At 46.7% G+C, this 22,331-nt stretch overlaps 9 protein-coding genes across 9 annotated transcripts; 4 read left to right on the forward strand and 5 right to left on the reverse strand.

Moving 5' to 3' along the window:
* The first annotated feature begins 291 nt into the window (after window positions 1–291).
* Window positions 292–1,039, forward strand: BT62DRAFT_696997 (uncharacterized protein). The gene is made up of 3 exons (XM_043181915.1): window positions 292–503; window positions 562–661; window positions 710–1,039. The coding sequence occupies exons 1-3, from the start codon at window positions 455–457 to the stop codon at window positions 915–917; spliced, it is 357 nt and encodes a 118-aa protein (XP_043033080.1). The 5' UTR covers window positions 292–454; the 3' UTR covers window positions 918–1,039.
* Window positions 1,040–2,761: 1,722 nt separating this feature from the next.
* On the reverse strand, window positions 2,762–4,524 carry BT62DRAFT_938804 (uncharacterized protein). Its single transcript, XM_043187604.1, has 5 exons — window positions 4,467–4,524; window positions 4,348–4,396; window positions 3,505–4,297; window positions 3,055–3,456; window positions 2,762–2,998 (listed from the first exon to the last, which is right to left on the reverse strand). Exons 3-5 carry the CDS (start codon window positions 4,292–4,294, stop codon window positions 2,889–2,891), a joined length of 1,302 nt encoding a protein of 433 aa, XP_043033081.1. The 5' UTR covers window positions 4,295–4,297; window positions 4,348–4,396; window positions 4,467–4,524; the 3' UTR covers window positions 2,762–2,888.
* Window positions 4,525–4,546: 22 nt separating this feature from the next.
* BT62DRAFT_938805 (kinase-like protein) lies at window positions 4,547–7,778 on the forward strand. Its single transcript, XM_043187605.1, has 11 exons — window positions 4,547–5,146; window positions 5,200–5,291; window positions 5,345–5,453; window positions 5,506–5,796; window positions 5,850–5,965; window positions 6,016–6,060; window positions 6,113–6,202; window positions 6,253–6,365; window positions 6,413–6,522; window positions 6,574–7,686; window positions 7,739–7,778. Exons 1-10 carry the CDS (start codon window positions 4,924–4,926, stop codon window positions 7,302–7,304), a joined length of 1,920 nt encoding a protein of 639 aa, XP_043033082.1. The 5' UTR covers window positions 4,547–4,923; the 3' UTR covers window positions 7,305–7,686; window positions 7,739–7,778.
* A 218-nt stretch (window positions 7,779–7,996) lies between these two features.
* BT62DRAFT_1081468 (uncharacterized protein) lies at window positions 7,997–9,556 on the reverse strand (the record flags this gene model as incomplete). Its single annotated transcript, XM_043179670.1, has 6 exons — window positions 7,997–8,157; window positions 8,299–8,971; window positions 9,023–9,136; window positions 9,189–9,302; window positions 9,356–9,369; window positions 9,433–9,556. The coding sequence occupies 6 exons, from the start codon at window positions 9,554–9,556 to the stop codon at window positions 7,997–7,999; spliced, it is 1,200 nt and encodes a 399-aa protein (XP_043033083.1).
* A 275-nt stretch (window positions 9,557–9,831) lies between these two features.
* BT62DRAFT_1081469 (uncharacterized protein) lies at window positions 9,832–10,426 on the reverse strand (the record flags this gene model as incomplete). Its single annotated transcript, XM_043179671.1, has 4 exons — window positions 9,832–9,988; window positions 10,043–10,143; window positions 10,193–10,219; window positions 10,291–10,426. 3 exons carry the CDS (start codon window positions 10,424–10,426, stop codon window positions 10,049–10,051), a joined length of 258 nt encoding a protein of 85 aa, XP_043033084.1. The 3' UTR covers window positions 9,832–9,988; window positions 10,043–10,048.
* Window positions 10,427–10,559: 133 nt separating this feature from the next.
* On the reverse strand, window positions 10,560–11,309 carry BT62DRAFT_1013733 (uncharacterized protein; the record flags this gene model as incomplete). Its single annotated transcript, XM_043178104.1, has 5 exons — window positions 10,560–10,620; window positions 10,676–10,875; window positions 10,935–10,952; window positions 11,032–11,140; window positions 11,203–11,309. The coding sequence occupies 5 exons, from the start codon at window positions 11,307–11,309 to the stop codon at window positions 10,560–10,562; spliced, it is 495 nt and encodes a 164-aa protein (XP_043033085.1).
* A 475-nt stretch (window positions 11,310–11,784) lies between these two features.
* Window positions 11,785–12,557, reverse strand: BT62DRAFT_1013734 (uncharacterized protein; the record flags this gene model as incomplete). The annotated part of the gene is made up of 4 exons (XM_043178105.1): window positions 11,785–11,923; window positions 11,976–12,079; window positions 12,133–12,283; window positions 12,343–12,557. The coding sequence occupies 4 exons, from the start codon at window positions 12,555–12,557 to the stop codon at window positions 11,785–11,787; spliced, it is 609 nt and encodes a 202-aa protein (XP_043033086.1).
* A 1,965-nt stretch (window positions 12,558–14,522) lies between these two features.
* BT62DRAFT_1081471 (uncharacterized protein) lies at window positions 14,523–17,115 on the forward strand (the record flags this gene model as incomplete). The annotated part of the gene is made up of 7 exons (XM_043179672.1): window positions 14,523–14,548; window positions 14,991–15,458; window positions 15,513–16,044; window positions 16,095–16,360; window positions 16,410–16,679; window positions 16,733–16,810; window positions 16,862–17,115. 7 exons carry the CDS (start codon window positions 14,523–14,525, stop codon window positions 17,001–17,003), a joined length of 1,782 nt encoding a protein of 593 aa, XP_043033087.1. The 3' UTR covers window positions 17,004–17,115.
* A 4,753-nt stretch (window positions 17,116–21,868) lies between these two features.
* Window positions 21,869–22,218, forward strand: BT62DRAFT_1013737 (uncharacterized protein; the record flags this gene model as incomplete). The annotated part of the gene is made up of 2 exons (XM_043178106.1): window positions 21,869–21,949; window positions 22,000–22,218. The coding sequence occupies 2 exons, from the start codon at window positions 21,869–21,871 to the stop codon at window positions 22,216–22,218; spliced, it is 300 nt and encodes a 99-aa protein (XP_043033088.1).
* Window positions 22,219–22,331: the final 113 nt, after the last annotated feature.

The raw sequence follows: 22,331 nt of genomic DNA on the forward strand, positions 1-22,331 counted from the left end.
GACGTTATACCAAGTCCTGATTTGGAGGGTTTTCCCACGGTGTCTTGCTTTCCCTTACTGCAACAACGATGTCAAGAAAAGTACGAATATTCTTCCACTTACCGTGCTTGCTTCTCGCTGGCGGTTAATTCCATAACACGATATCGAGGAACGTCACCCGCCTGTCCGACACTTTTCTGCACCACCGATGACTGGAATATCCGTGATGACTGCAGTATGTCTGGAGGTAGTATGGCAGCTGCATATATGCTATCGAGAATTTATGATTCGCTTATCTTTCTTTTGCAGTTTTATTCGAAGGACCTCCATGCAAATGCTGACCGAAATCATTACCTCACCGAGGGCGCATATTATTGAGGTTTCATTCTTCGTCCTTCGTCCTTCATGCCTTTCAGCTTTGCGACGTGCTCGCTGACAGAGCAGAACATAAAGTCAATGTCAAAGAGTATACTTTATGGAGCTACTTGACAAAGACCTTAACCTTACTGCCATTTGGCATTTAAGTATGCATGGTGCTCGCATTTTGGATTTCGTATCAATTGTTGACCATCGAGTGTCTAGGTCACTGCAACCTGTTTGTTTCCGGACCAAACTATGAGAGATCGTGGTTCGATTGTGCACGATCATTGATATTGGTGCAACTTCACCTCCTCCCATTCGTGTATGTCGACTTCCAGGCCTGACTTACTCCCGCTTACCGTTCTACCAGATCGCTTATGATGCCCTGCAATGGAGCGGGTATACCCATTCATGGGAATGTGACTGGAAATCTATTGGCTCGTGGACGGACCCAATTTTGGTTTATCGACACCGCATTCTGGCCTTGCTGTATTGGTTCTCTAGCGCGTCTAGCACAAGTCGCCGCTGACATTATCTTCCAACTAAGCGAATGCTCGTCCTCGTCCTTTCCCCTCTGAGGCTTCATACTAGTTGTGGATGTTGCCAAAACAGCATACGCAATTTAGAGGATCTGTAATTTTGGAGATTTAGCGATATTCGACGGCCACAGATATGAACGTTGTTACAAAGTATATTAAAGCGTTCGGGGGGCATAGTCGCCGTCTTTCCCTCCGCGGATGGGGGACCGATGCTCATGCGCATGAGGTGCTATCATAGGGAACGCGTATCAATACCCAGTACGGTCCCTGGGAGGTGATGAAATGCACCCGGGCGTCAGTAGTTTTTCGATTCGTTCAACATCCTTGCCGTCGAATATGCCGGTCTATACAACCTGGGGGGTCATGACCGGATATACGTTGATGCGGAGAAGGCTCGAGAAGCTGTCCATGAGGGAAGCTTTTGTTGGGAGACGTAGTGCGGCTAGCTGATGGTCAACTGATGGATCCAAAAACGTTTACTCTTGCCTATTATTTGGTGCTTCTATGCACGCAAGTCTAGTCGCGCGGGCATCGCCTGTATCCTTGCGAGCCTGACGAGGGTGGGTATAATATACGCCAAAGACTATTGTATGACCACAGTGAGTCGCGCCCATCTAGAACTGAATACGGCTGATGAACTGTTCTTTGTATCTCTAGGGCTACCAGGGTCATCTGACAGTCGAGGTTAATGACAACCTGTGACATACCATACGAACACGATTCCCATTTACGCAAAGCTAAGTATCAAGGGTCTTATGCAGTGTTCCCTAGATGTGTTGGGTGAGTTTTTACCCTTTGACAGCTTCAAAGGGTTTGATATTTAGCCCTTTGTAGCTTTGAATAAAATATTTTTGGTGATGAGCCAATGTCACAACACCGAGCTCTTGATCACGGTGCCATCCTTCCAGAATATATGAGAAACAGAACCCGGCTAAAGAGTGTATACCCGCCGATCTTTGAAAAGACGCGAATCAAGGAATATAATTTCTGATTTTGGTTAGTCACCTTGGTTGCTTTGATGAGCCTACCAAAGACAATCGCAGGATATAGCCGAAGCGTCCGCTCCTCAAAGAGATTTGCAGATTCATCTTTCTGATCTTCTATAACCAATGAATGAATAGTTCTCCTCCTGGGGCTCTCGTCTAACCCTGGATGAGCAGGAATGTGAAGGAAACGGATATCAATTTAACACAGCATGACATGGTGATATCTTGGGGCGATGGACCTGGACGGTTAAGGACATACTACACGGCGCGGTCCGTCTCCGAGGAGTGAATTGTTGCCAGTAGTGTTGAAGCTCGGAGGTACAAAACCCCCGGCGTGGCGCAGTCCCATCTGTTGAATGGTCTTAACGTCATACATGTAAAGGCTTCGTAAAAGTGAGTAAGTCTTTTTCCAATTCATGGCACTGATCTTTCGCACGCAAGGTGAATTGGAACTCCAATGCAGAACCACTGCAAGACGTTATCGTCCGTAAGGACAGTCGATGCTGCAGAGAACATTCAACATAGCAGCCTTTAGGTAGAGAGCGCTCACACTGTGTCTGAGTGTGCGCTCCGCTAACTGTGGGCTTCACAGTAGTCAGCACTAGTTTCAGTGGCGGCAAGGAAAGGGGGCCTAGGCGATCCGGTTTCAATATACTCTGAAGAAACTGCAGCACCAGAAGAACAGTTGACAGGTGGGACTGGCGGGACGGATGCCGGATAAGCGGCTGGGACACGGGAAGCACTGTTACCGTCGAGAAATGATAGCAGTACTTCGTCAGGACTTCGAATGGCCCAGAAACCAGAGAAGTTTCCCTCGAACGCTCTGTACCAGTTAATTCGATACTAGCGGTCAAGTAAAGTTCGGATGGTGCTGATGGTGAACAAGGAAGAGCTGCGCCGCTGACGCGTTAACATTCATTGGCATTATACGGTAACACTATCGATTTCATTCGTCAATCATTACGTACACGTTTTTGAATGTAACTGGCGCAAATCTTCCAAAAATTCAGAATCAGTAAAATTTCTAGTGATAGAAGGCTACTTTGGTCATAGATTTGAAGCCCAAAGCAGAATACCAGTCGGACCGACGCCAATCCTCTCTATACTTGAAGAACTGCTTCCATTCGCTATAGTCTATCACAAAAGCCTAGCTTCAACAGTTGCACAAATAAAAATGTCATAAATCTTACCCAAGCTAAAGCTGACTCCTCCTTTTTGGCTCAAAGATGGAAAGAAAGACCCAAAGTCTGCCCTCTGTGCCTCAGCTGTGGGATCCAGATCAGGATGTTGTATAATAGTAACGCGGAGACGTCGGAACGTATCGGAAAATGGAGGGTTGGATAGTAATTCATCCAGCTCCGCCCACTCCTTGATAGCTACAGCCACGTCATCCGCTACTATTTCGAAAGCCAGCTCTTCGATAGTTGACTGTCCGACTTTGTCTCGAATGTGAATAAGGTTGCGGATACACCACCAGAGGTTTACCGTTGTGTCAAAACCATGAATGAATGAGAAGAGTATTTTTCGTGTCGAGCCAAAGCAAAGGATATGCAAAGGCGACTCGGGACGAAAATGAGGCCAGTAGGAAAACGCTGAAACTGCATTAATGAAGAGGTGCCGGGTATTGACATGGCACTTACGGTTAAGAACCACAGTCAGCTCCTGAAGAGTCTGTGACGTAGCAGCAAGAATGGCGTTAGCGCGATCAAAATCGACCTTGTGATGGTGGCCAACGTTGATCGTAAGACGTCTCACTCGCTCCAAAGAGAATGGACAGCCTCCTTGTCGGAATATGCTTTCGAGGATTCCCGAGCCAACTCGATGAGCCGGATTATCATCATATTTGAGAACTAGGTCCTCAACTTGAGGTGATGCAAGATACGCTGCCGAGCGCTGGCTTTCCTCATTGAAAACTAAAACACTCCGGGACAAGATCAGGGATTTAAGCTGTGGCGATCCGGAGATAAGTTCGTAGAGCTGATCTATATTGTCAAAGACGACATCATTGAGGTGAATTCCGAGAAATGAATATGAGGAAAGACACGCAAGTGAACCATCAAGAAAATAATCCATGCGGACGTCAAGTAGTGTAATGACGCCCAGATTCGGCAAAGATTGAATTATGAGGTCAAGGATACCACCAGCCGGCGGTGGGGTCGACCGTGATATTTTACCGTACTTGGATATACCCAAGATCTTGACACTGGCAGATAACTGCGGTGACGAGAGACAAATCTCGTGGAATTTTGTAAAAACGAAATTTTCGACGTATCTGATAGCTCTTAGGTTGATTCGGTGAAAGAGGAGAGCACGGGTCCGCGAAGAGAAGCTGCGGCTGACAAGAGAGCACGATTTGAGATCACGAGAGTTGTGCACCTCGTTGACGATCGCATCGATAAGCTCTTGTGGGAAATGGACCCAGTCAGGCATTATCTATGCATGAGTGTTATTACTGCTGCGAAGGGCTCTTGAATTGTACGTACCGTATCCAATGGCAACGTTCAATAAAAAAAGCACGATATCCTTGTAATCCTATGTTAGATTTTCCGTTCAATAATACAGTCCCGTTTCAACGTTATGAATGAAACGTAGAAAGACGTACAAAGGTTCGATAGCAAGGTGCAGATCCAAGAACAAGGGGTGACATTCGTTGAAAGGGCTTGTCACGTCACGTCAGTGACGCTCGTGACATGCGACAGTCACGGTCGTTCTCCCTAGCTCAGATGTAAATTGCTCTTGCTTATTCCCCTTGTTCTCGCGTACGAGACAGCAGAGAATCGCATCGATATTGGGTACGCTGCCGCAGTTGAGAATTACGCGTCGAATACTCTTTGCGCCGGCGACGCGCTCAGAGTCTAGGGCGCCTGGACAATTTCCTCGAGGTGGCCTCCTTGCCACCCATTTTCGGTTTCTTGTCCTACGATCGGCGAAGACGCAAAAAGGAACCCAAATTAAACAAACACATACCGAACGGGGAATCCTACCCTGCACGTATAAAAAGTCTCCCATTCTCTTTTCTCTACCACCACCACTACTCCGCCACATTCTTGCACACGACAATGGAGAACGACTACGCCTACGACTACGACGAGGAACAGACACAGCAGGCTACTCAGTCGACTCAACAGCCTTCGCAGGCGAATCCTGTAGATAGCAACCTATGGGGCATCCTCCAACCCTGCAACGCCAACAACACTCGCATAGATTTCCCCAAGACCGTTCCCACCGTTCACATTGGACGTAGTCCAACGAGTACCTTTGTTCTTCCGGGTGTCAAAGTCAGTGAGTATACTTTTAGCTTCTGCCGCATCCAGTCGCTCATCTTCTCGTGAAAGGCAATCACCACTGTGACATAGTATGGGATGGTGTCAGCAACAACGAGACTGCTACTGTTACCGTCGTGGACAAATCGACCAATGGTACATTTGTAAGTCAATCGTTTTAGAACGCGTCTGAGGTTCATATCATTCATTCCCCTAGATAAAGGGTTCCAAGATTGGGAGAGGACGCCAGCGTCTACTTCATGATGGGAATGAAATCGCGTTTGGTATGGTCATGCCACAAGGTCCAGGCAGTAAAGATGACTTTCGTATGTTCTTCATCTTTCATCCAAGTCAAACTTGATGATTTTTGCTTTGAAGGCTACATATTCCGTATGGTTGCTGGTGGAAACAAGCTTGAGGGTGTCCATGTCGACTACGAAATTTCCCACGAACTTGGCAAAGGTGCCTTTGCCACTGTCGTCAAAGCAATGTCACGTACAACCGGAGAATGGGTTGCCATCAAGATGATCCGCGAGAAACGCCCACAAGGATCAACATCTGTAACGAAGCAAACTCAGTTCAATAGAGAGATCAATATCATGACCGCTCTTTCGCACCCCAACATTTGCGAGATGAAAAGCGTCTATTATCACCAGGATGGATCAACCAGTCTGTATTGTTGGTTCCCTCGTATATCCATTAGTTTCACCAAGTTTATTCAGATCTCGTGCTTGAGCTTGTCGAAGGCGGTGATCTCCTTGACTACATCACTTCACGCGACGGTTTGTCGGAAGACTTAGCTCGCCATATCACTTGGCAGTTGTGCGATGCGCTCGCTGTATGTATGATTCACTTAAGTATTCGACCAATAACTCACTATATGTCCAGTACGTCCATAGTCTTGGTGTCACTCATCGCGATCTTAAGCCGGAAGTACGTGTATTGTTGACTCCTCTTTGAACTGTCGATGTTAAAGACGCCGTAGAACGTTCTACTGACCAAACATGATCCTCCAATTGTCAAAGTAGCAGATTTCGGTCTTGCTAAGGTCGTTGACAGTCTTACGATGCTTCGCGTAAGTTTGCTTTGCTTTTTTCATTCTTAATACTCATCTACCTCCTGTAGACGATGTGTGGTACTCCCAGCTACCTCGCTCCGGAGGTAGTCAGGCAAGAAAACCATCAAGGCTACGATAATCTCGTGGACAGCTGGAGTGTTGGGGTCATCGTGTATTCGATGTAAGCTTAAAGCGTTTGTTAGGTCCCCATTTAAGTGATTCTTGCAGGCTGACGAGCACCGCTCCTTTTATCGAGGATGAGAATCAGCCCGACATCCGAACGCGCATTGCCGAACGATGGATCCATTGGGAGCCTTTGAAGATGTTTAGTCTTGAAGGTATGCAATTCACAGTTCTGACACAGGCATATGAACAACGATTTCCTTCAGCTCGACACTTTATTCAGGCGCTGCTCGAAACTGATCCCACGAAACGTATGACCATGCACGACTCCCACAAGCATCCTTGGTTTGCCGCTTACACGCCGGTTTATGACCTCATGTACAAGAATTTCGCCTCTATGGACCAAGACCCCTCTTCCACTCCAGCAAACAATGAATCCACGAGCGAGCCACCCATGCCGCCCGATGTTTCGATGAAATCCAGTACTGACGCCAATGGAGAGGCGATTGTCAGCAGCCAGATGGACATCCTCCAACTTGATGCGCCTACTCCTCCCATCACCAAGAATGGCATCCCCCGACAGAGCTCGCGCCTCGAACGAAGGAGCGATGTCTTGCTGCGCGCCGAGGAGGAGGGGAGAGAACTTTTGCAACCGTCTCAGGAGATGATATCACACGAGGAAAAGCAGAGGGAATTGCAGGAGAGCGAGCCTGTACAAAGCGACACCCTTGACGGGAGGTCGAGAAAAAAGCGACCCTTCTCAGAACTGGAGACGGTGGATGAAGTGAATGAGGTTCAGGAAGAGGGAGAGCCAATGGATATCGCTTCTCCGAGGAAGAGGAGGAGCGAAGAGGGGGAGGAGGAAGCGCCTCTTCCTGCGAAGAGCGAGAAGGGAAAGGCGCCGGTCTCGCGTAAGAAGGCGCAGCAGCAGGCGCCGAGCGAGACGCCCCGACCAACGAGACGATCTGCGAGGGTTGCGAAACCCAAACAGGCGTAGACTTCTCTTCAGGATTTCTTTTTCTTGGTGTTTTTCTCTCGGCTCATCCGGTTATGCCATCCTGCATTCAAGTTTTCTTAGATCTCTTACTATTTCAATCATCTCCAGTACCCTACTCGTGCATCATTCATTCTATACCAAATCAGTCTTGTGTACATTGGGCTATCTAAATCAGCCGCTGTTGTGTTCTAGTATATAATTTCTGCTTGGTGACGTCATGCGTCTTTTAAGTATTGCCTTTTTTTCTGCACAGAATCTGAGCCAGCAGTCGCGATGGCTCTATCTTATCCGCATCTTTCCCAGTGTTATCTGACACAAATTATCCGTTTCTGCGCAGATGACATGCATGAGGTTCCTCGATCAAGTTGTTCAAACCTTCCTGGTGTGTACCACTGTACAGGACACTGCCACCCCTTCTCATTGGTTACATCTAGGGCCCATCTGAATGGAATCGATGATTTCCCTGACCCTCTAAATTTTGGGGTGCGTCCTGGTGAGTGACGTCGTTCGCTCTCAGGCACCGCGTCAAGGTTCCCACCTTGAATCCGACCTTGCCAGTATTCGCTCGTGAATACTCCAGAGTCCTCGTCCTCTTCAATGCCTATGTGAAGCGGCAAGGACGAGAGCTGCCTTGTTGATTTTGAAGTATTTAATCGGACTAGACTGATGCTTAGTATCGGCGGACCGGTATTTTAGGGTTCGTTTCGACTAGGCCATAACAGTAAAATACTTCCCGTGGGACGTCGAAGGCGCCGACCTGTTACCGCACCCGTTACAGTTACTCGATCGAAACTTCGATCCGATGACTTGTCCATAGCGTTATACAAGGACCTACTTATACCGACTCGGAGACCTGCCTTCACTTTCAGAGAAGCACTATATTTTCAACTAAGACATTTAAGAGTAGGAACACGAAGTGGTATCTATTAGACTCAATATGTAGCTGACAACGCTAGATATGGAGCGGGGAGCAGTATATTAGGATCCATATTACTATATATCGCGCGATCATGCAAAATTCGCAGAGGCTGCAGGTCCTGTCCTATCGCCTTCTCCCAAGCAGGAACCTTGGAAATTATGCGATTGGTCAACAACGTGAGAAGGTGCTTCCTCTCCTCGTCCGTCACCGACAGGGGGGGAAAGCTGAAATTTGGGTTTGAAGCCCACATGGGGACAGTGCGGGAGGCTTCCCAGTCTACGATCGTTACTATCTTTGTAGGGTCCGCCCGACTGACCAGAATATTACGTGGCGCAAAGTCTATGTGTTCGAGGACGATGGGTAAATCTTCAAGGCGATCCGGAAAGATGTGCTTCTGGATATTGGCTACTGCAGCGTCGACAAAAAGTTGCCTCTGGGCGTCATTATCTTGAGGTTTCTGCCCAAAATCTAGATCTCGTCGCGCAGTCGCCAAGAGCCAGTCCTTTGCCGTCGGAAATGGACCACATTTCTCGAGCTTGGGTGGGGAAATGGAAGTGTTTCGATTTGACGCCAGACGGGTCATGGGTCCGATATGAAACTCCCCGTTCTCCCTCTCGTAAATACTTCCAATCGAGTTGAAAGTTACGTTGATTATCTCCACCCATACATCAGCGATAGCGAGGCAGACCTGTTCGCGCTGCTTCGCATTGAGGCCTCGCCATACTGTAGAAAGGTTGTCGCCGTCGACCTATAGTTTGTCTTGATAAGCTTATCCTAATGATGAAGTGCCGGGACCTACGTATTCCATGATCATCCATTCACCTCCGACCTTCCTATCGGCATCAACGTCATGATACAGGATTCCAGGAACCGGGATCTTGGTCTTGGATTTCAGAAAACGCAAGGTGGCGACCTGACGGATTTCAATTTAATACGCATTACTTTCGGCCTAATTCGCGGCATACCTCTGAACGCATGGCCATGGGAGAGGTCATACCGCAGCCGGCATGTTTCAGGATAGACCATTGAACTCGAATGAACACTGCCTGCTGTCCCTTTTTCATATGTGCGATATAAGTCTGTAAACGTTTCAATAAAATTCAATTCGGGACATTTGCTGCCACGGACTTACCATATGATTTCCACCTTGACAAAAAAAAAACACGAGGTCAAAAAAACAAGAAAATTGACAACTAGCTGGGAACATACATTGCTCGAAGGGCTCGAATTTTGTACACTCGTCAGAGAGCTGCTTCTCAATACGGGACTTCAGTGTCACTTCGTCAATGGTGTCTCCGCTTGCGCTAGATGCAGGTAGACTGTTGGACGCCATGATGGTGGTTGAAAAGGTGGCCTCGGATTTTATAATCCGGCGGTCGGTAGGGGGTTATTATTCGGTTATTACTTTGGCGGCCTCAGCATCATCATGATCCTGGTCTACCGGGACTTGATCTCTCGGCCCTTTAAGAATATTCGTCCCTCTAATTGGCGCCGTGTACCATTACTGCCAACAGTTGTTTCAAGGGGATGACTTATGCCTTATCATGTGTATATGGCAACTTCAAGGTTTAGCCGTCTGCGCAGAAATTAAAAGCGCCACTACTTGCGAGACAGGCACAGGACAGGACATGGATATCTATGTATGTTGCATACTTGACGTCGTAGATAGGTACACTCAGGATCAATTAGTAAGGACCATGCGGGTAGAACGTAACGTTGAACGGTCAGCATACAACACTTCTTCAGCACCGGGACTTTCGAGACACTAAAATCAACGTAAACTTAGGAATTTTTAGCCCATCAAAGCGTCAGCACTTACCAAACATCAATAGTTGACGTCAACGCAGATTGCCCCATCGTGCATGATGATCATTTCGGATAGTAGGGCGTCCAAAAAGCTGTGGTTCTCCCCTGTATGGGCTAATAAAACTAGGTCAGCAGGTTGGAGCCATGCAGGCGTTTGGCACACCCACGCGAGTAGACGGCGAAGTATTATCTATGATGCCAAGACCCAAGACGGGCGAGTCAGCAAGGTCACGAGGCGTTAAAGGCAGGTGGTAGACTTACGGTCTTGAAGACACTCGAAGGTAAACATCGTTGGTCTTCCGTTGACTATAATCCAATGAACACAGTATTCCCCTTTCGACCAGCTCTTCTTCGAGCCTCCAACTTCCCATATTTGTGTAGTCTCACCAGGAGGCATTGGTGCAATTAATCGGTTCTAAAAGCGAGGAGACAGGTGGGTGTGGTGTGCAGTTGTGAGTGGATTGGAAGGCGAGTTTGAAGTCTTTTATATGTTCTTGCCTCTGCAGGGACTTGCCAGTACGGATCCACGGCTACCCTTTGGTTACCCCGAATACGTCATGCTTGTTGCACCGCAAAGTGTATCTGTTTTCACTAGAGACAATTGTCAATAACAACACGCCCTCCGCATGTTTCCCCAGTAACTTACGCAAATAAACATATCCCAGAGTATGGCTCCATCCTATGGCTATTTTTTTCACGGCTCCTCTGCAGCTGAGAGATTTTTACCATTCGGCTCATTATCGTCAAGTTCTGACCCGGGTCGTGCACAGAAGCAGCCGAACAGGGCTTCGCAAAGTAACTCCGATCACACGGCTCCAACCCAAATTCTTTGAAGATAACACAGATCTTTCAACGTCAACAGTCGTCAGTGTTTGGGAGATTTGAAGGTTGCCATAGTTACTTACAAGGCACTCCTTGTTTAACTGCCGAAGGGGTAGTTGTCCATATAAGATTCGAGAAAGGGCTCCCCGCAGCGTTGATGTGATTTTAATTCTTGCACACGTCATCCATAGATATGTAATTGATATCCCGGAACTCGGAACATGGGCTAATCATGTGCTCCATCGGATAGTGATTGGATTTCGAACACTGATGCTGAACGATGTCATTACTGGTGGAGTCCACTAGAGAAAGCTGTCAAGCTTTAGGAAAAAATAAAGATTCATCGATTACCATCTCGCCAGATTGGGACATATCGCCAAAAAGCACATGCGGTCTCTGGTGACGGGTGCCGTAAGCGTCAGGTACTCACGAGATATCGGAGACTCGTGGCGGCGCATCAACGGAAATAGCATCAGAAAACGTCATTTGCCCATAAGTCAAAGATTGGAGAATTATACTTTATGGTTAGTATCAGGTACGCCCCTGGTCCGTGCGAGAATGCGAGGAAATGTAAGAGATTCCACGGGTTCTACAGAACGGGCGCGAGGTGAGGGCTGATTTCAGTTTGCTGTGCTGGGTAGTTGCCTTCCTCTTTTTGACACCGTATTGGAAATAATCCCAGTCTGTGAGCTACCAGGTGCGGTAGGATGCGCCACGTTCGTGCTGCGAAGGACAACAAGATAGATGCCGAATCGTGGAAATCCATGGCCATTGTTTCCTTCTTGGTGGATTCGGGCAATAAAATGTTTCATCAGATAAGAAAAGTGCTTCAAGTCGAAACTTGAAGATGTAGCACGGATACACAGCCGACAGATACACTACTAGGAAGCGGGAAGGGCCACAATATATCGCGAAGTTCCGCAGAAGGTCCGATCAATCGATAGCAAGAACAAACCATCTCTGTGGTGTCCGAGCGTTTCCAGGTATTTTTCGAGCGTTTCCCCGAAACTGAGGTCTACGCAGTGGATCCGAGGAAGCTGTCTCTGCCGGTCGGAGTTGGTCAAAGGCCTCCCTGGAAATTGATTAGCTCAACAGTCCACTGGGGCTTGCTCGGAGGCGAGCACCAGGAATAGAACGTAACAGCAAAGAGGTGCTTTGGTAGACTACCGAGTAGATTGTCGTCCACGCAAGTCTGATGGTTGAGAATACCGTGTTCCGCGTCCCGAGTCTTACAACCAGTCATTCAGTTTATGTTATTGCGGGGGGCGGCGCAAGGAATACCGAAACAAATGAACGAAATTCAAAATGTCTGAACTGGTCGTTCGGGTACGACGGCGTGAAGGAGTCATGCGCTAGACTGACAGGCATGTAGCGCTTACGCCGTTCAAATTCCTTCCAAAGCAACGCGTGTTCGAAGCCGCACCTGTACACGCTTGGTTCAAGTTGAGCAGACTCCGACTTGTATGCCCAGGCCCTAATCAGAGGCTATACCAATTGCGGAATCCTCTCTGTCCGTGGCTATTGCTACTGTTGCGATGAGACGGTGTATTTCCAAAGAGACTCGTGTGCCCGAGTTGATCACCAAGTAAACGCAATGAAATTGGACTGAGAATTGGTGGTGGGTGGTCGATGAGGCATGCGCAGACGGAGAGAACCTCGTGATACATAGAGCCGAAAAGGAAGCCAAGGCACCTGCCTACAACCATGTTGTACCCGGCAGAATTTCATCTTCATCTCAGCTGAAGTTAGAATACCGTCTGGAAGAAGGCCAGATCAGAAAACGTTTCTATGTTGAGGAATTTTGCGTATACAGACCGGCAAGAAGGCTCCTCGCGAAACCTGTCAGACAATCTCCCTCCAAAGACGGCAGCGCCATGAAGCCAGTTAAATATTAGGCTGCATTTTTTTCAGTTCACGGCGCCCGAGAATATGGCGAGAGCCAACGGTGCCACGCCCAGCCAGAAGAGCGTCAAAGGGACTTCAGGCCACGTATTGAAGCCGATAGGTGTACTTCACTCGTTCGGCGAGCCTTCGCAACCCGAGGTCATGCATGGATCCGAGTCGCAGATACCTTGACCAGTGCGGAGCTCCATAATACCTTTGGCCATTGATAACCGATGATCAGTATCAAAGAGCATCGAAGCATCTTTACATACCATAGAAACTGGTAGCATCGATTCAACGTCGAAAGAAGTGAATTTCGCGCGTGCAATAGGGTACCGGGTCCTCCTTGCGACTGCCTGTGGTTCTCAAAGAACAAATAGATCGCGGCATGTGTTCTGATATGCATAGAGTTTGAGGTTCAGGTGCTGTCTCAGCTTCCGCCCCATTGAACTCCTTCTTGCGGTCGTCGCGAAGACATTGTTAGCTTGTTTCAGTACATTGTCTTGTCAGCAAGAACGTGATCCTTAAATTGAAAATCGAACGTCCTTAAGACTATTTGAGTACATAGGGAAAGGTACCGTACTCACAGAACGCGAATTGAGGTTTTCCATTTTTTCTCTTCTCTTTGTGGTTGAAAAGAGGGACGGATGATTTTGCAGCGCATAAACAGCATAACTGCGGTGGATTTTTCTTTGGGAGGGAGTGACAGAACTAGAAGGATCATGGATGGCTGCAATTGTATCGCCACTTCGGCATATGAAATAAAGACGCCCGCAACACTAGGATATAAGAAGTGCGGTGGAACGGACGATGAAATAGGAATGTTAACAAAGAAAAAAATCTGGCTATAGAGTGATATGCATAAAGAAATTCAGGCGCCAAAAGCATCCAACAGAGATTCAATTTAAATTTCAAAACCAAAACTCCGATTACGTAACTGTGATACTCGGGTCTCGGCCCGAAATGCGACGCAATTTGCTTCATCGCCACCACGACGGCCGTCTTCCTCTCGACAGCTTCATATTGCGGTACACTTTAGAGAAAAGATTACACAATGTCCTGGTTAATTCAGTAATATTGTGTGCAGCAGGATTACCCACTGACTTGACTTCCCAATCCCCTTAACACTCATCAACGGACAGCCGTCTCTTCCTGTGCCTCTTTACTCGAGCCTAAGAATCTCAGAAATCCTTTTGCTTGTCTCTTCACCTGGACAACTCACGGAGCTTCTTCAAAAGCATTGTATATTTTGGATACACTCCGAGCTCTCTCTGACGCGTCGAACGATGACATCAAGTAGTCAACGATACCTTTCTGGTCCCTGATAATACGCTCGCAGGCATTCTTTTACTATAATGACACTGTTAACATATACCTCTTGCCTTCGCCGTGTCCTTTGGTCGAGGTAATGGTCAAACACATCAACAAATGGTCGCATCGCTTTGAATGGTTTTTGCAAAACATACAAATTGACTCTTCAGATTTGTCCTTGTTTCCATAGTTAATGGTGAACGCTGTCTGCAGCGTAATATGTACTGGCTGGAGAAGTTGCAACCCGACATCGTGTATCGTAACCAGAGCCATAACATAGAACCGCCACAGGTCTGATTCATAGAAATACCAATGCATGTGCTCGAACTCTCCAGAGCGGAACAAGGGTCTAACTTTATTTAAGCTCCACTCTAGGGTCAACGTCGAGGCACGGTGGGCTTCCAAGAAATGATGCTGTGGACTTCTTGAGTTTGTGTCGTATCGACAAGCTCTCTCGACTGACGGACTGCACGCCCATGTTGCCGAATGCAGGACTTGGACGGTGCCGTGCGACCCTCCAACTTCTTATCGTACTAACTAGAAGCCCTTCACTAGATTAATGGCGACCGAAACGTTTTGAGGGTATTTTATCCTTTTACCTCAAAGGGTTAGCAAATCAGAAAGTGTCTGATGTGTCGGGAAAGGGATGACCGTACAGCTACTAGGCTAGCGCTCGCCGCTGGTGAACCGGGGGTTGACTCGGGCGAGAGCATGATACGGCTATAAGACGGCTGTAATTCGCAGATTGAATAAAGCCCGCATAATCAAACCATGACTTTACAAGTAGATGGTTAAGGTGGACGAATACTCCTAGCTCGTATATAACGAAGTGCATAAGGAGAGAAATATTCCGACGCCCAAGAGCATAATAACTAAAATTTGAATAATAATAAAATAACGGCTGAAGTTGGAGGTACGATCACGTGAATCTAACGTTCGGTCAGCGGCCCGAAACGCGATCTACAGTTTGAACTTGGACCATTGCTACCTACGACAACTGTCTTCCTCTCGGCGGCTCTACAGCACGATACCCATACGGAAAATACTTGCATGTTTTCATTTAACTCTATAATCTCTTGCGCAGCAGAATGGCTTACTGAGGTACAACACCTGGGGTGCTTACTTGATTCTCTAATCCCTTCGCCACTTGCCAAGGACCCATGCCCAGCTGTCTCTTCTCGGGCATTTCCTTTACTCGAAGAGCTCAGAAATATTCTGGTCTCTTCACCAGAACAGCTCATCGAGACCCCCTCAGAAGTACTGGATATTTTGGATTTGATACTTTCGACCGTTGGCGCCCTCAGAACTCTCTCGTGCGCGTCGAAGAATAATGTTACGCAGTCAACAATAGCGTTTTTGTCTCTTCTGATACGCTCTCTGGCTTTTGTCTGTTATGACAAATCATATACATTGTGAGTGCGAACGATATGAGGCTAGATGTACATGCTAATGAAAATCGGGCGCAGGCAAGAAGCTGCTTTCGTTCGACCACGGTTATCGCACGTGCGAAGTTTTATGGAGGACGGACGTGCTTCACTGTTAGTGTCTCATGTCGCCGAAGATATTCAACGACCGAAGCCGGCCGTAGACGATGAAGCTTCGGGGCGCCTGCCTATCGGGACCGCGGAACGATCAAGCAAACCATCACAGGAAGAATGCGACTCGGAAACTTCCTACGACGACGAATCATTCTCCGACAGTGACACCAGCTATGAACGCACGGAGGCTTCAACGGATCCGACATCTGCCCAGTCATCCTACGTTCCCCTTGATGCCCACGTTCTCGCTTCTTGGCGACACCCGAATTCTGTTGTTCTCCCGTATCTTTGTGTCACCGATGAGGATGAAATTTTCAGCCTAATGAGCGGTGTTGTTTATCAGCGATCTACTTGGGGAATTTCCGAGCCTGTTATTGGAATTATCCTGTCAAAAACAGGGTTCGTGGGCCGAGTGGTGCTCGGTTGGCTTGATAAAGTATGCGCGGACCATGATGTTCTAGTGTGTCGGCTTCTCCTGACTCATTACCGCCACTGACGGAATTTGAATAGCCCGCAGTTCGTTTTGCGCACGCAGATGGGACGCGTATAGACTCCTCGTTAAGAGTGTACGACCTTACCGACCCCGTCAGTGCTCTCAAATTTGCACAATTTAGCATCAGCCTTCGGGTGCATGTTGAGGGAATCGTTGCCCAATGCGGAACTCCGACATTCAACCAAGTTTCGTGGAGATCAGATACTATCAATGATGACAGTTCCGGCGCCAAAGAACAATGGGAAGAAAGGATCTTTAGCTGGCTAAATACCGTTGAAAGATGGTAGGTGCATCTTCATTTAACCTTCTCTTGTCCCTCATATATGTAACAGCAATGCGGACCACAGAGGACCTTTCAATCTTTCTACAGCTGAATACTCCCAACAGCGCGAGAAGCGATTGCCCTCTAAGACAAGGTCCTCACCCTGTCCCAGGCGCCCTACGTCTGTGGATAGCGAACTCGATCTCCCCTCAGGGACGCCTGCTCCATTTTTACCTGACGTCAGTCTGACATATCCCCCCGAACCTTCCCTTAAAGGTACAGGTTCGAAGATCCCGTCAGATACAGCGCTCGCTCAGTCAGAGGAACGTAGAAGACCAGAGTAAGTAGCGACCGCTTATGCTTCTCTGAGTATCCTCCTGACCATTTTTCCAGAGCAAAGACTGATGATGGGTCCAATAAGGAAAACACTGGTATGCGATTGAAGAGCGCGGACGCATCGTCTTGTTTGGCGTAGGCCTTCCATCTTGCTTGTTTAGGCTATGCATTCTGACTTCATGTCAGGCTGGGTGCAAAGTCCTTAGCTGGCATATCCCCTACCGCAAAGTTGTCCTTCTCGAGTTATGGACATGATTGGAAAATCATCGGTTTGGTGAACGTACAGATCAAGATTTATGCCTCGGTGTATTCCGGATGTTGGAGTTAACGAGGTAGGAGCGTGAACATGGTGAACGAGGAAAAAGTTTTCGGAAGAGAACGGATGCTAGGATAAGACGTCGTAACATTACTACATAGGTAATAAGTAAATACGGTCAAGGATAGATATGTATAGGAGGTACTCACATCTCAGCGTTATGGTTGAAAGCTGAGATGTGCGGAACAGTGTGACATGCCGAAAAAGAAAGGAATATCAAATAGGTAAGTGAACGTATGCATATCGTACTATTTCTACGTCTAACACTTCCCCTCGAAACGTAAACAGTTCGCTTACATGATGCCCAGTGCCTCCATAAACTTCTTGAATTTTGGACAAGCCAACGGTTTCGTGAGGATGTTGGCAACCATGTTATCAGTTGGGCAGTACATCAGTCTGATGTGGCCTCACTCGATAGTTTGGCAAATGAAATGGTACCGAACTCCAATATGTTTCGTTCGTTCATGGAATACTGAATCCTTGGTGATAGAAAGTGCATTTTGACTATCAGAGAAGAGGATAGTAGAGTTTGTTGGGTAAATGGAAGGGTTTGCAATGAATATGGAGAGCTCTGAGAGTAGTTTGTGAAGCCATATCATGTTCTTCGATGCTGGTGTGAGTCCAACATATTCTGATTCACCGGTGGAGACAGTAACAATTGGTTGCTTTCTCGATGTCCACATAACAGCATCTTGACCCATGAATAGGACAAATCCAGACATAGACTTTCATCCAGGCTGGTTGGCATATGCTGCATCATGATAGCCCTTAGGACTGATGCCAGGACCACCAATTATGAGCCGTTGATCATGCGTACCCTTGAGATAATGGAGGACTCGGAATCCTGCTTTTAGGTGAGTTGAACATGGGTCTTCCACGAATTGTGATAACACTGATACCGGATAGCTGATTTCAGGGTGGGATCCAACTGCGACATACATGAGAGACCCTAGCAGCTCACGATAGAGTGCTTTTTCATGTGGCATAACAGATTCTGTGGATATGGAGAGTAAATCCAGGTTTAGATCGAGATTTGCTTCCATTGGTGTTGCAAATGGTGCCATATTCTGAACTCTGAATCGTTTTGTGATCTGGTCAATGTAGGCTGGCTGTCCAATGCTGATAGTGCATCTTTCCCAGTCCTGAGTGATATGCATCCCCAAGAGCCAATGTATGGGTCCAAGATCAACTAACTCGAAATGTGAGTCTATTTCTCATTTGAATCGATCTGATTCATTTTAGGAGTCTGTGATGATGGTGAAATCATCTGTGGCAACTGCGACAATGGTATATTTGGTCTCTGATTTGATCTGGTAGAAAACAGCCTCATCTGCATTGCTGACAGTGAATTCTAGAGAGATCATTGTTGCCTTCAGGGTCTGATACCAGCCGCGTCCTGCTTGTTTTGTGCCATACAGATATTTGTGCAGCTTGATATAAATGTTCTGATCTTTGAGGTGTTCCAGGATTGTGAAGAATTCTTCATATCTGTTTGGGAACTTGATATAGATTTCCTCAGTGATGTTGGCATGCAGATACACATTTTTGATATCGGCTTGGTCTATAATTGCATTTCAAGAGGCAGCTATGGAGAGTAGGATGCAGAGAGTGGGAAGACGGACAACTGGGGCATAGGTGTTGAAGTAGTCAATGTCTTGGATCTGAGAGAATTCTTGGGCTACAAAATGGGACTTAGCCTTTTCGAGCTCACCAGTTTTGTTTTGTTTGATCTGGTAGACAAACCTTGTACCCACGATGTTTGCATCTGTGGGAACATCTTCTCTTTTCATCACCTCTCATGCTTTCTTCTTCTCACACTGCCTTACCTCTGCAAGCATTGACTCGCACTATTCCCCTTCATCAGAACCACTCAGTGCTTCCTTCATAGTTACTGATTTAACATCCACCATCATAGCATAGTCAACTAGTGAGTAGCTGTCTGGTTCATCATCATCATCTGATTCTGACTCGTCTTCAAGTGCTGTTGCTGCAATTCCAGCTGTAGTGGAATATTTGCACAAGTCTGGAGGTGCAAGTTGACCAGGTTTTGGAGCTGCAGATCACTTAGGGCAGCTGGGTTGAGGAATAGGATCAGATTCTATATCTGTGAGTGGAGATTCAGAATGCTCTGAATGAGTTTCTGTGAGTGGTTTATCTGGCAGGTTTTTGAAGGGTTTAGAAGCGGTTGATGACTTTGGGACAATAGGGTCGGTATCTTCATCCTCCTTCTCGACTATGAATGATTCTGGAGTCAGATCATTCTTGTTGAAGTATACATCACATTCAATGCTGACTTTTCACTTTTTGGGCCAGTAAACTCTCCAGCTTTTGGCTTCAGTATCAATACCCACAAAGTATATTTCAATAGCATATTCTCCAAGCTTCTCTGGTGCCTTTACTTGGATCCAGCATTAGCATCCCTAAGGGTGAAGATCTGAGATGTTAGGCTTCCTGCTGATTGCTATCTCGAATGAGGTTTTCTCTGATAGTATCGCTTTTGTTGAGGTGCAGTTGTAGATTCATTCAGCATGCCAGTGAGCTTCAGCCCAGAGGTATTTTGATAACCCTGAACTAATTAAGAAAGCTCTAGTCGTATTCATCAGGTAGCCATTTGAACATTCAGCAATCCCATTCAACTATGGGGAATCATGTACATTAAGATGTCAAACAGTCCCCTTTGGTTTGAGATGCTGACCAAACTCTTCACTAGTGAATTCTCTCCCTCAATCTGTACCAAGGATCTTGATGACCTCTACACCTCGCTGAATCTTGATCCATATCTCATAACATTTATATGACTCAAAGGTATTCAATTTCTTTGATAAGTATTTGGATTTTGATTCATGGGTGTGTAAGTCATAGAATGTGCAGACATAGTGGGCTCCCCCTAGTGATGCTATAGACATCGGGCCCATCAGGTCTCTGATAATCTTGTCACTGCTATTGTTGATATATTTATATTGGCTTTGTTTTAGAAATGGCTTGCACTTTGCTTTGGCCTTTACACAGGTCTTGCAAAATTCCGGTTTGGAGTTGAGATCAAGCTTGATTCCTTCGATATGGCCATTGACATACATGCAGTGAAGAGCAGTGTGACTTTGGTGAGCACAAATGTTATGTAGCTCAGTGATGTTCACCTTGAGCTTACCTGCTGCTATAGTGACATCTGGTTTGGCTGCCGTAGTTTGCTGTGTATTTAGAGTTAAGATTATGTATAAGCCATCAGCTTCGGGGATTTTTGCAATGATCTTAGCATCTGGCCATGGTGTGCAGATATACATAGTGTAGTCGGAGGGTTCAATATGAATAGGAAATCCAGTGCAACTGACTTGTGAGAGTGATATAAGGGTGTAGGCCATTTTCGGTGCATGATATGCATTTTGAAAACTTGCAATAGTGAGTTTCTGTCCCTTTCCCATGGGAAGTGGTAGTTAAAGATCCTCTTTTCCTATCACATAGAAAACTTGGCCATTCACAGCTTTGATGGGCTTTGGTTCAATTTTGGTATAGTTTTTAAACCTCTGACATTCAGGTGAGTATGTTTTCAATGCTCTACAATCTGCTAATGTCATAACATTCTCCTCTTTTGCCATATAGACATCACCTTCAGCTCTATAGTCAGATGTGCATATTAATGCCACATTCTTGTGATCATTGTCATCAGCTACAATGGCAATAACATGTTCATCATCACTTTCATCAATAGCTGCAGATGCTGACTCTTTTGCCTTTTCCTTCTCCTTAGCCTTGTTCTTTTTCAAAGCTGGGCCTTATCCTGTCTTTCCACTGCCTTCACACTAACAATCTGCAATGAGGTGGCCAGTTCTACCACATGCTGGGTTTGTGTATTTGAGATGAGATTGATCAGGTCTTTTCTTTGACTTCCCTCCAGAGTTCTGGCCCTTTCTTTTGCTCTGTTGTTGAGCAGATATTGCTACGTTTTCAGCAGTGGCCTTCAATGCAATCTCCTCATCCCATTCTTCATGCAGGGCTGCAACTAGGATGTCTGATGTCAGGGCCTTTCCAGTAAACTTGCTGGCAGCAGAGAGGGTGCGATGGATATGATCATAGGAAGGTGGAAGTGATTTTTGGATCGTCAAAGTATACTGATTGTCTTTAATCTTTAGATCTATCCCTTCAATTCATTCATGGAGGACTTTCATTTTGGCAAGATGTTCACACATATTGCCTTCATCAGGGCATGCCATGTTTCCAAGCCAAGTAAGGAGGTGCTCTCACACGAGATCACCCTTGCCAGTCATGACAGCAATGAGCTTTCTTCAGACAAGGGCAGCTGTTGCCTTGCCTTTGATCTCATTGAAGGTAGAGTCAGAAATGGCTTTGTAAATGATATTACACATCTTTGCCTCTTTCTGCTCATATTCCTCCAGCTTATCTAGGTCATCATCTGAGAGTGGATGTGAAAATGCAGTATCAGAGGACTGGTAGAAGTTTCCTCTGTGCTCGACAGGGTGCAGGGGTATGTGAGCTGTTCCTCAGAGGTGCCGGCCAAGGCCCTTGTCCAGGAACTTGGTGGTGAGCTTCTCTGAAAATACTACCCAGTTCGATCCATCATCTGCAAGCTTTGTTGTGCTAACTAGCTTTATTTCAGTTGTCATGGACATGCTGGTAGCGGGGCCCATAACCTGTTGGAGTTAATGAGGTAGGAGCATAGACATGGTGAACAAGGAAAAAGTTTTTGGAAGAGAATGGACACTAGGATAAGACATCGTAACGTTAATCTCAGCATTATGGTTGAAAGCTGAGATGTGCAGAACAGTGTGACATGCCGAAAAAGGAAGGAATATCAAATAGGTAAGTGAACGTATGCGTATCGTACTATTTCTACGTCTAACACCGGATCCGAGATCAAAGAAATGGAGATGATCGCATCGGAGATCAACGAGATGCTCAGATTTTATGATGAAATGACCGAATATATGAAGCCCCCCATGGAGGTAAGTGCATCTGGTGGCTACCTACATTCCTTGTCACTTAGACCTCTTAGTATGAACTGCCCGTCGTTGACAAACGGGTTGAGAAAGTGCGAAGTCACTTACTCGTACAAGCCAGCACATACCTTGGCGGCAAGAATACTCCTGAGCTCCCTCAAGAGTTGTGGGAGGTCATTTCCGGCTGTTTCTCGTCTGTCTTGTGGGCGTCGATCGGATGCTCGAAGGGGGCAGGCGGTAAATATCAGAATGAAGCTAAAGCCCGCTATGAGTAGGATGTTCTGCTCAATCTCGGCTTTGTGAACATCCATGAGCTAGGCTCCGAATGACTGATGTAAGTCCTTTGAGTAATGACTGTGTACTCCGTGCTCATTGGTATTCCAGCTTC

This window comes from Guyanagaster necrorhizus, assembly GCF_019112545.1.
Source record: "Guyanagaster necrorhizus MCA 3950 unplaced genomic scaffold BT62scaffold_67, whole genome shotgun sequence".
In the NCBI taxonomy this organism is placed as follows: domain Eukaryota; kingdom Fungi; phylum Basidiomycota; class Agaricomycetes; order Agaricales; family Physalacriaceae; genus Guyanagaster; species Guyanagaster necrorhizus.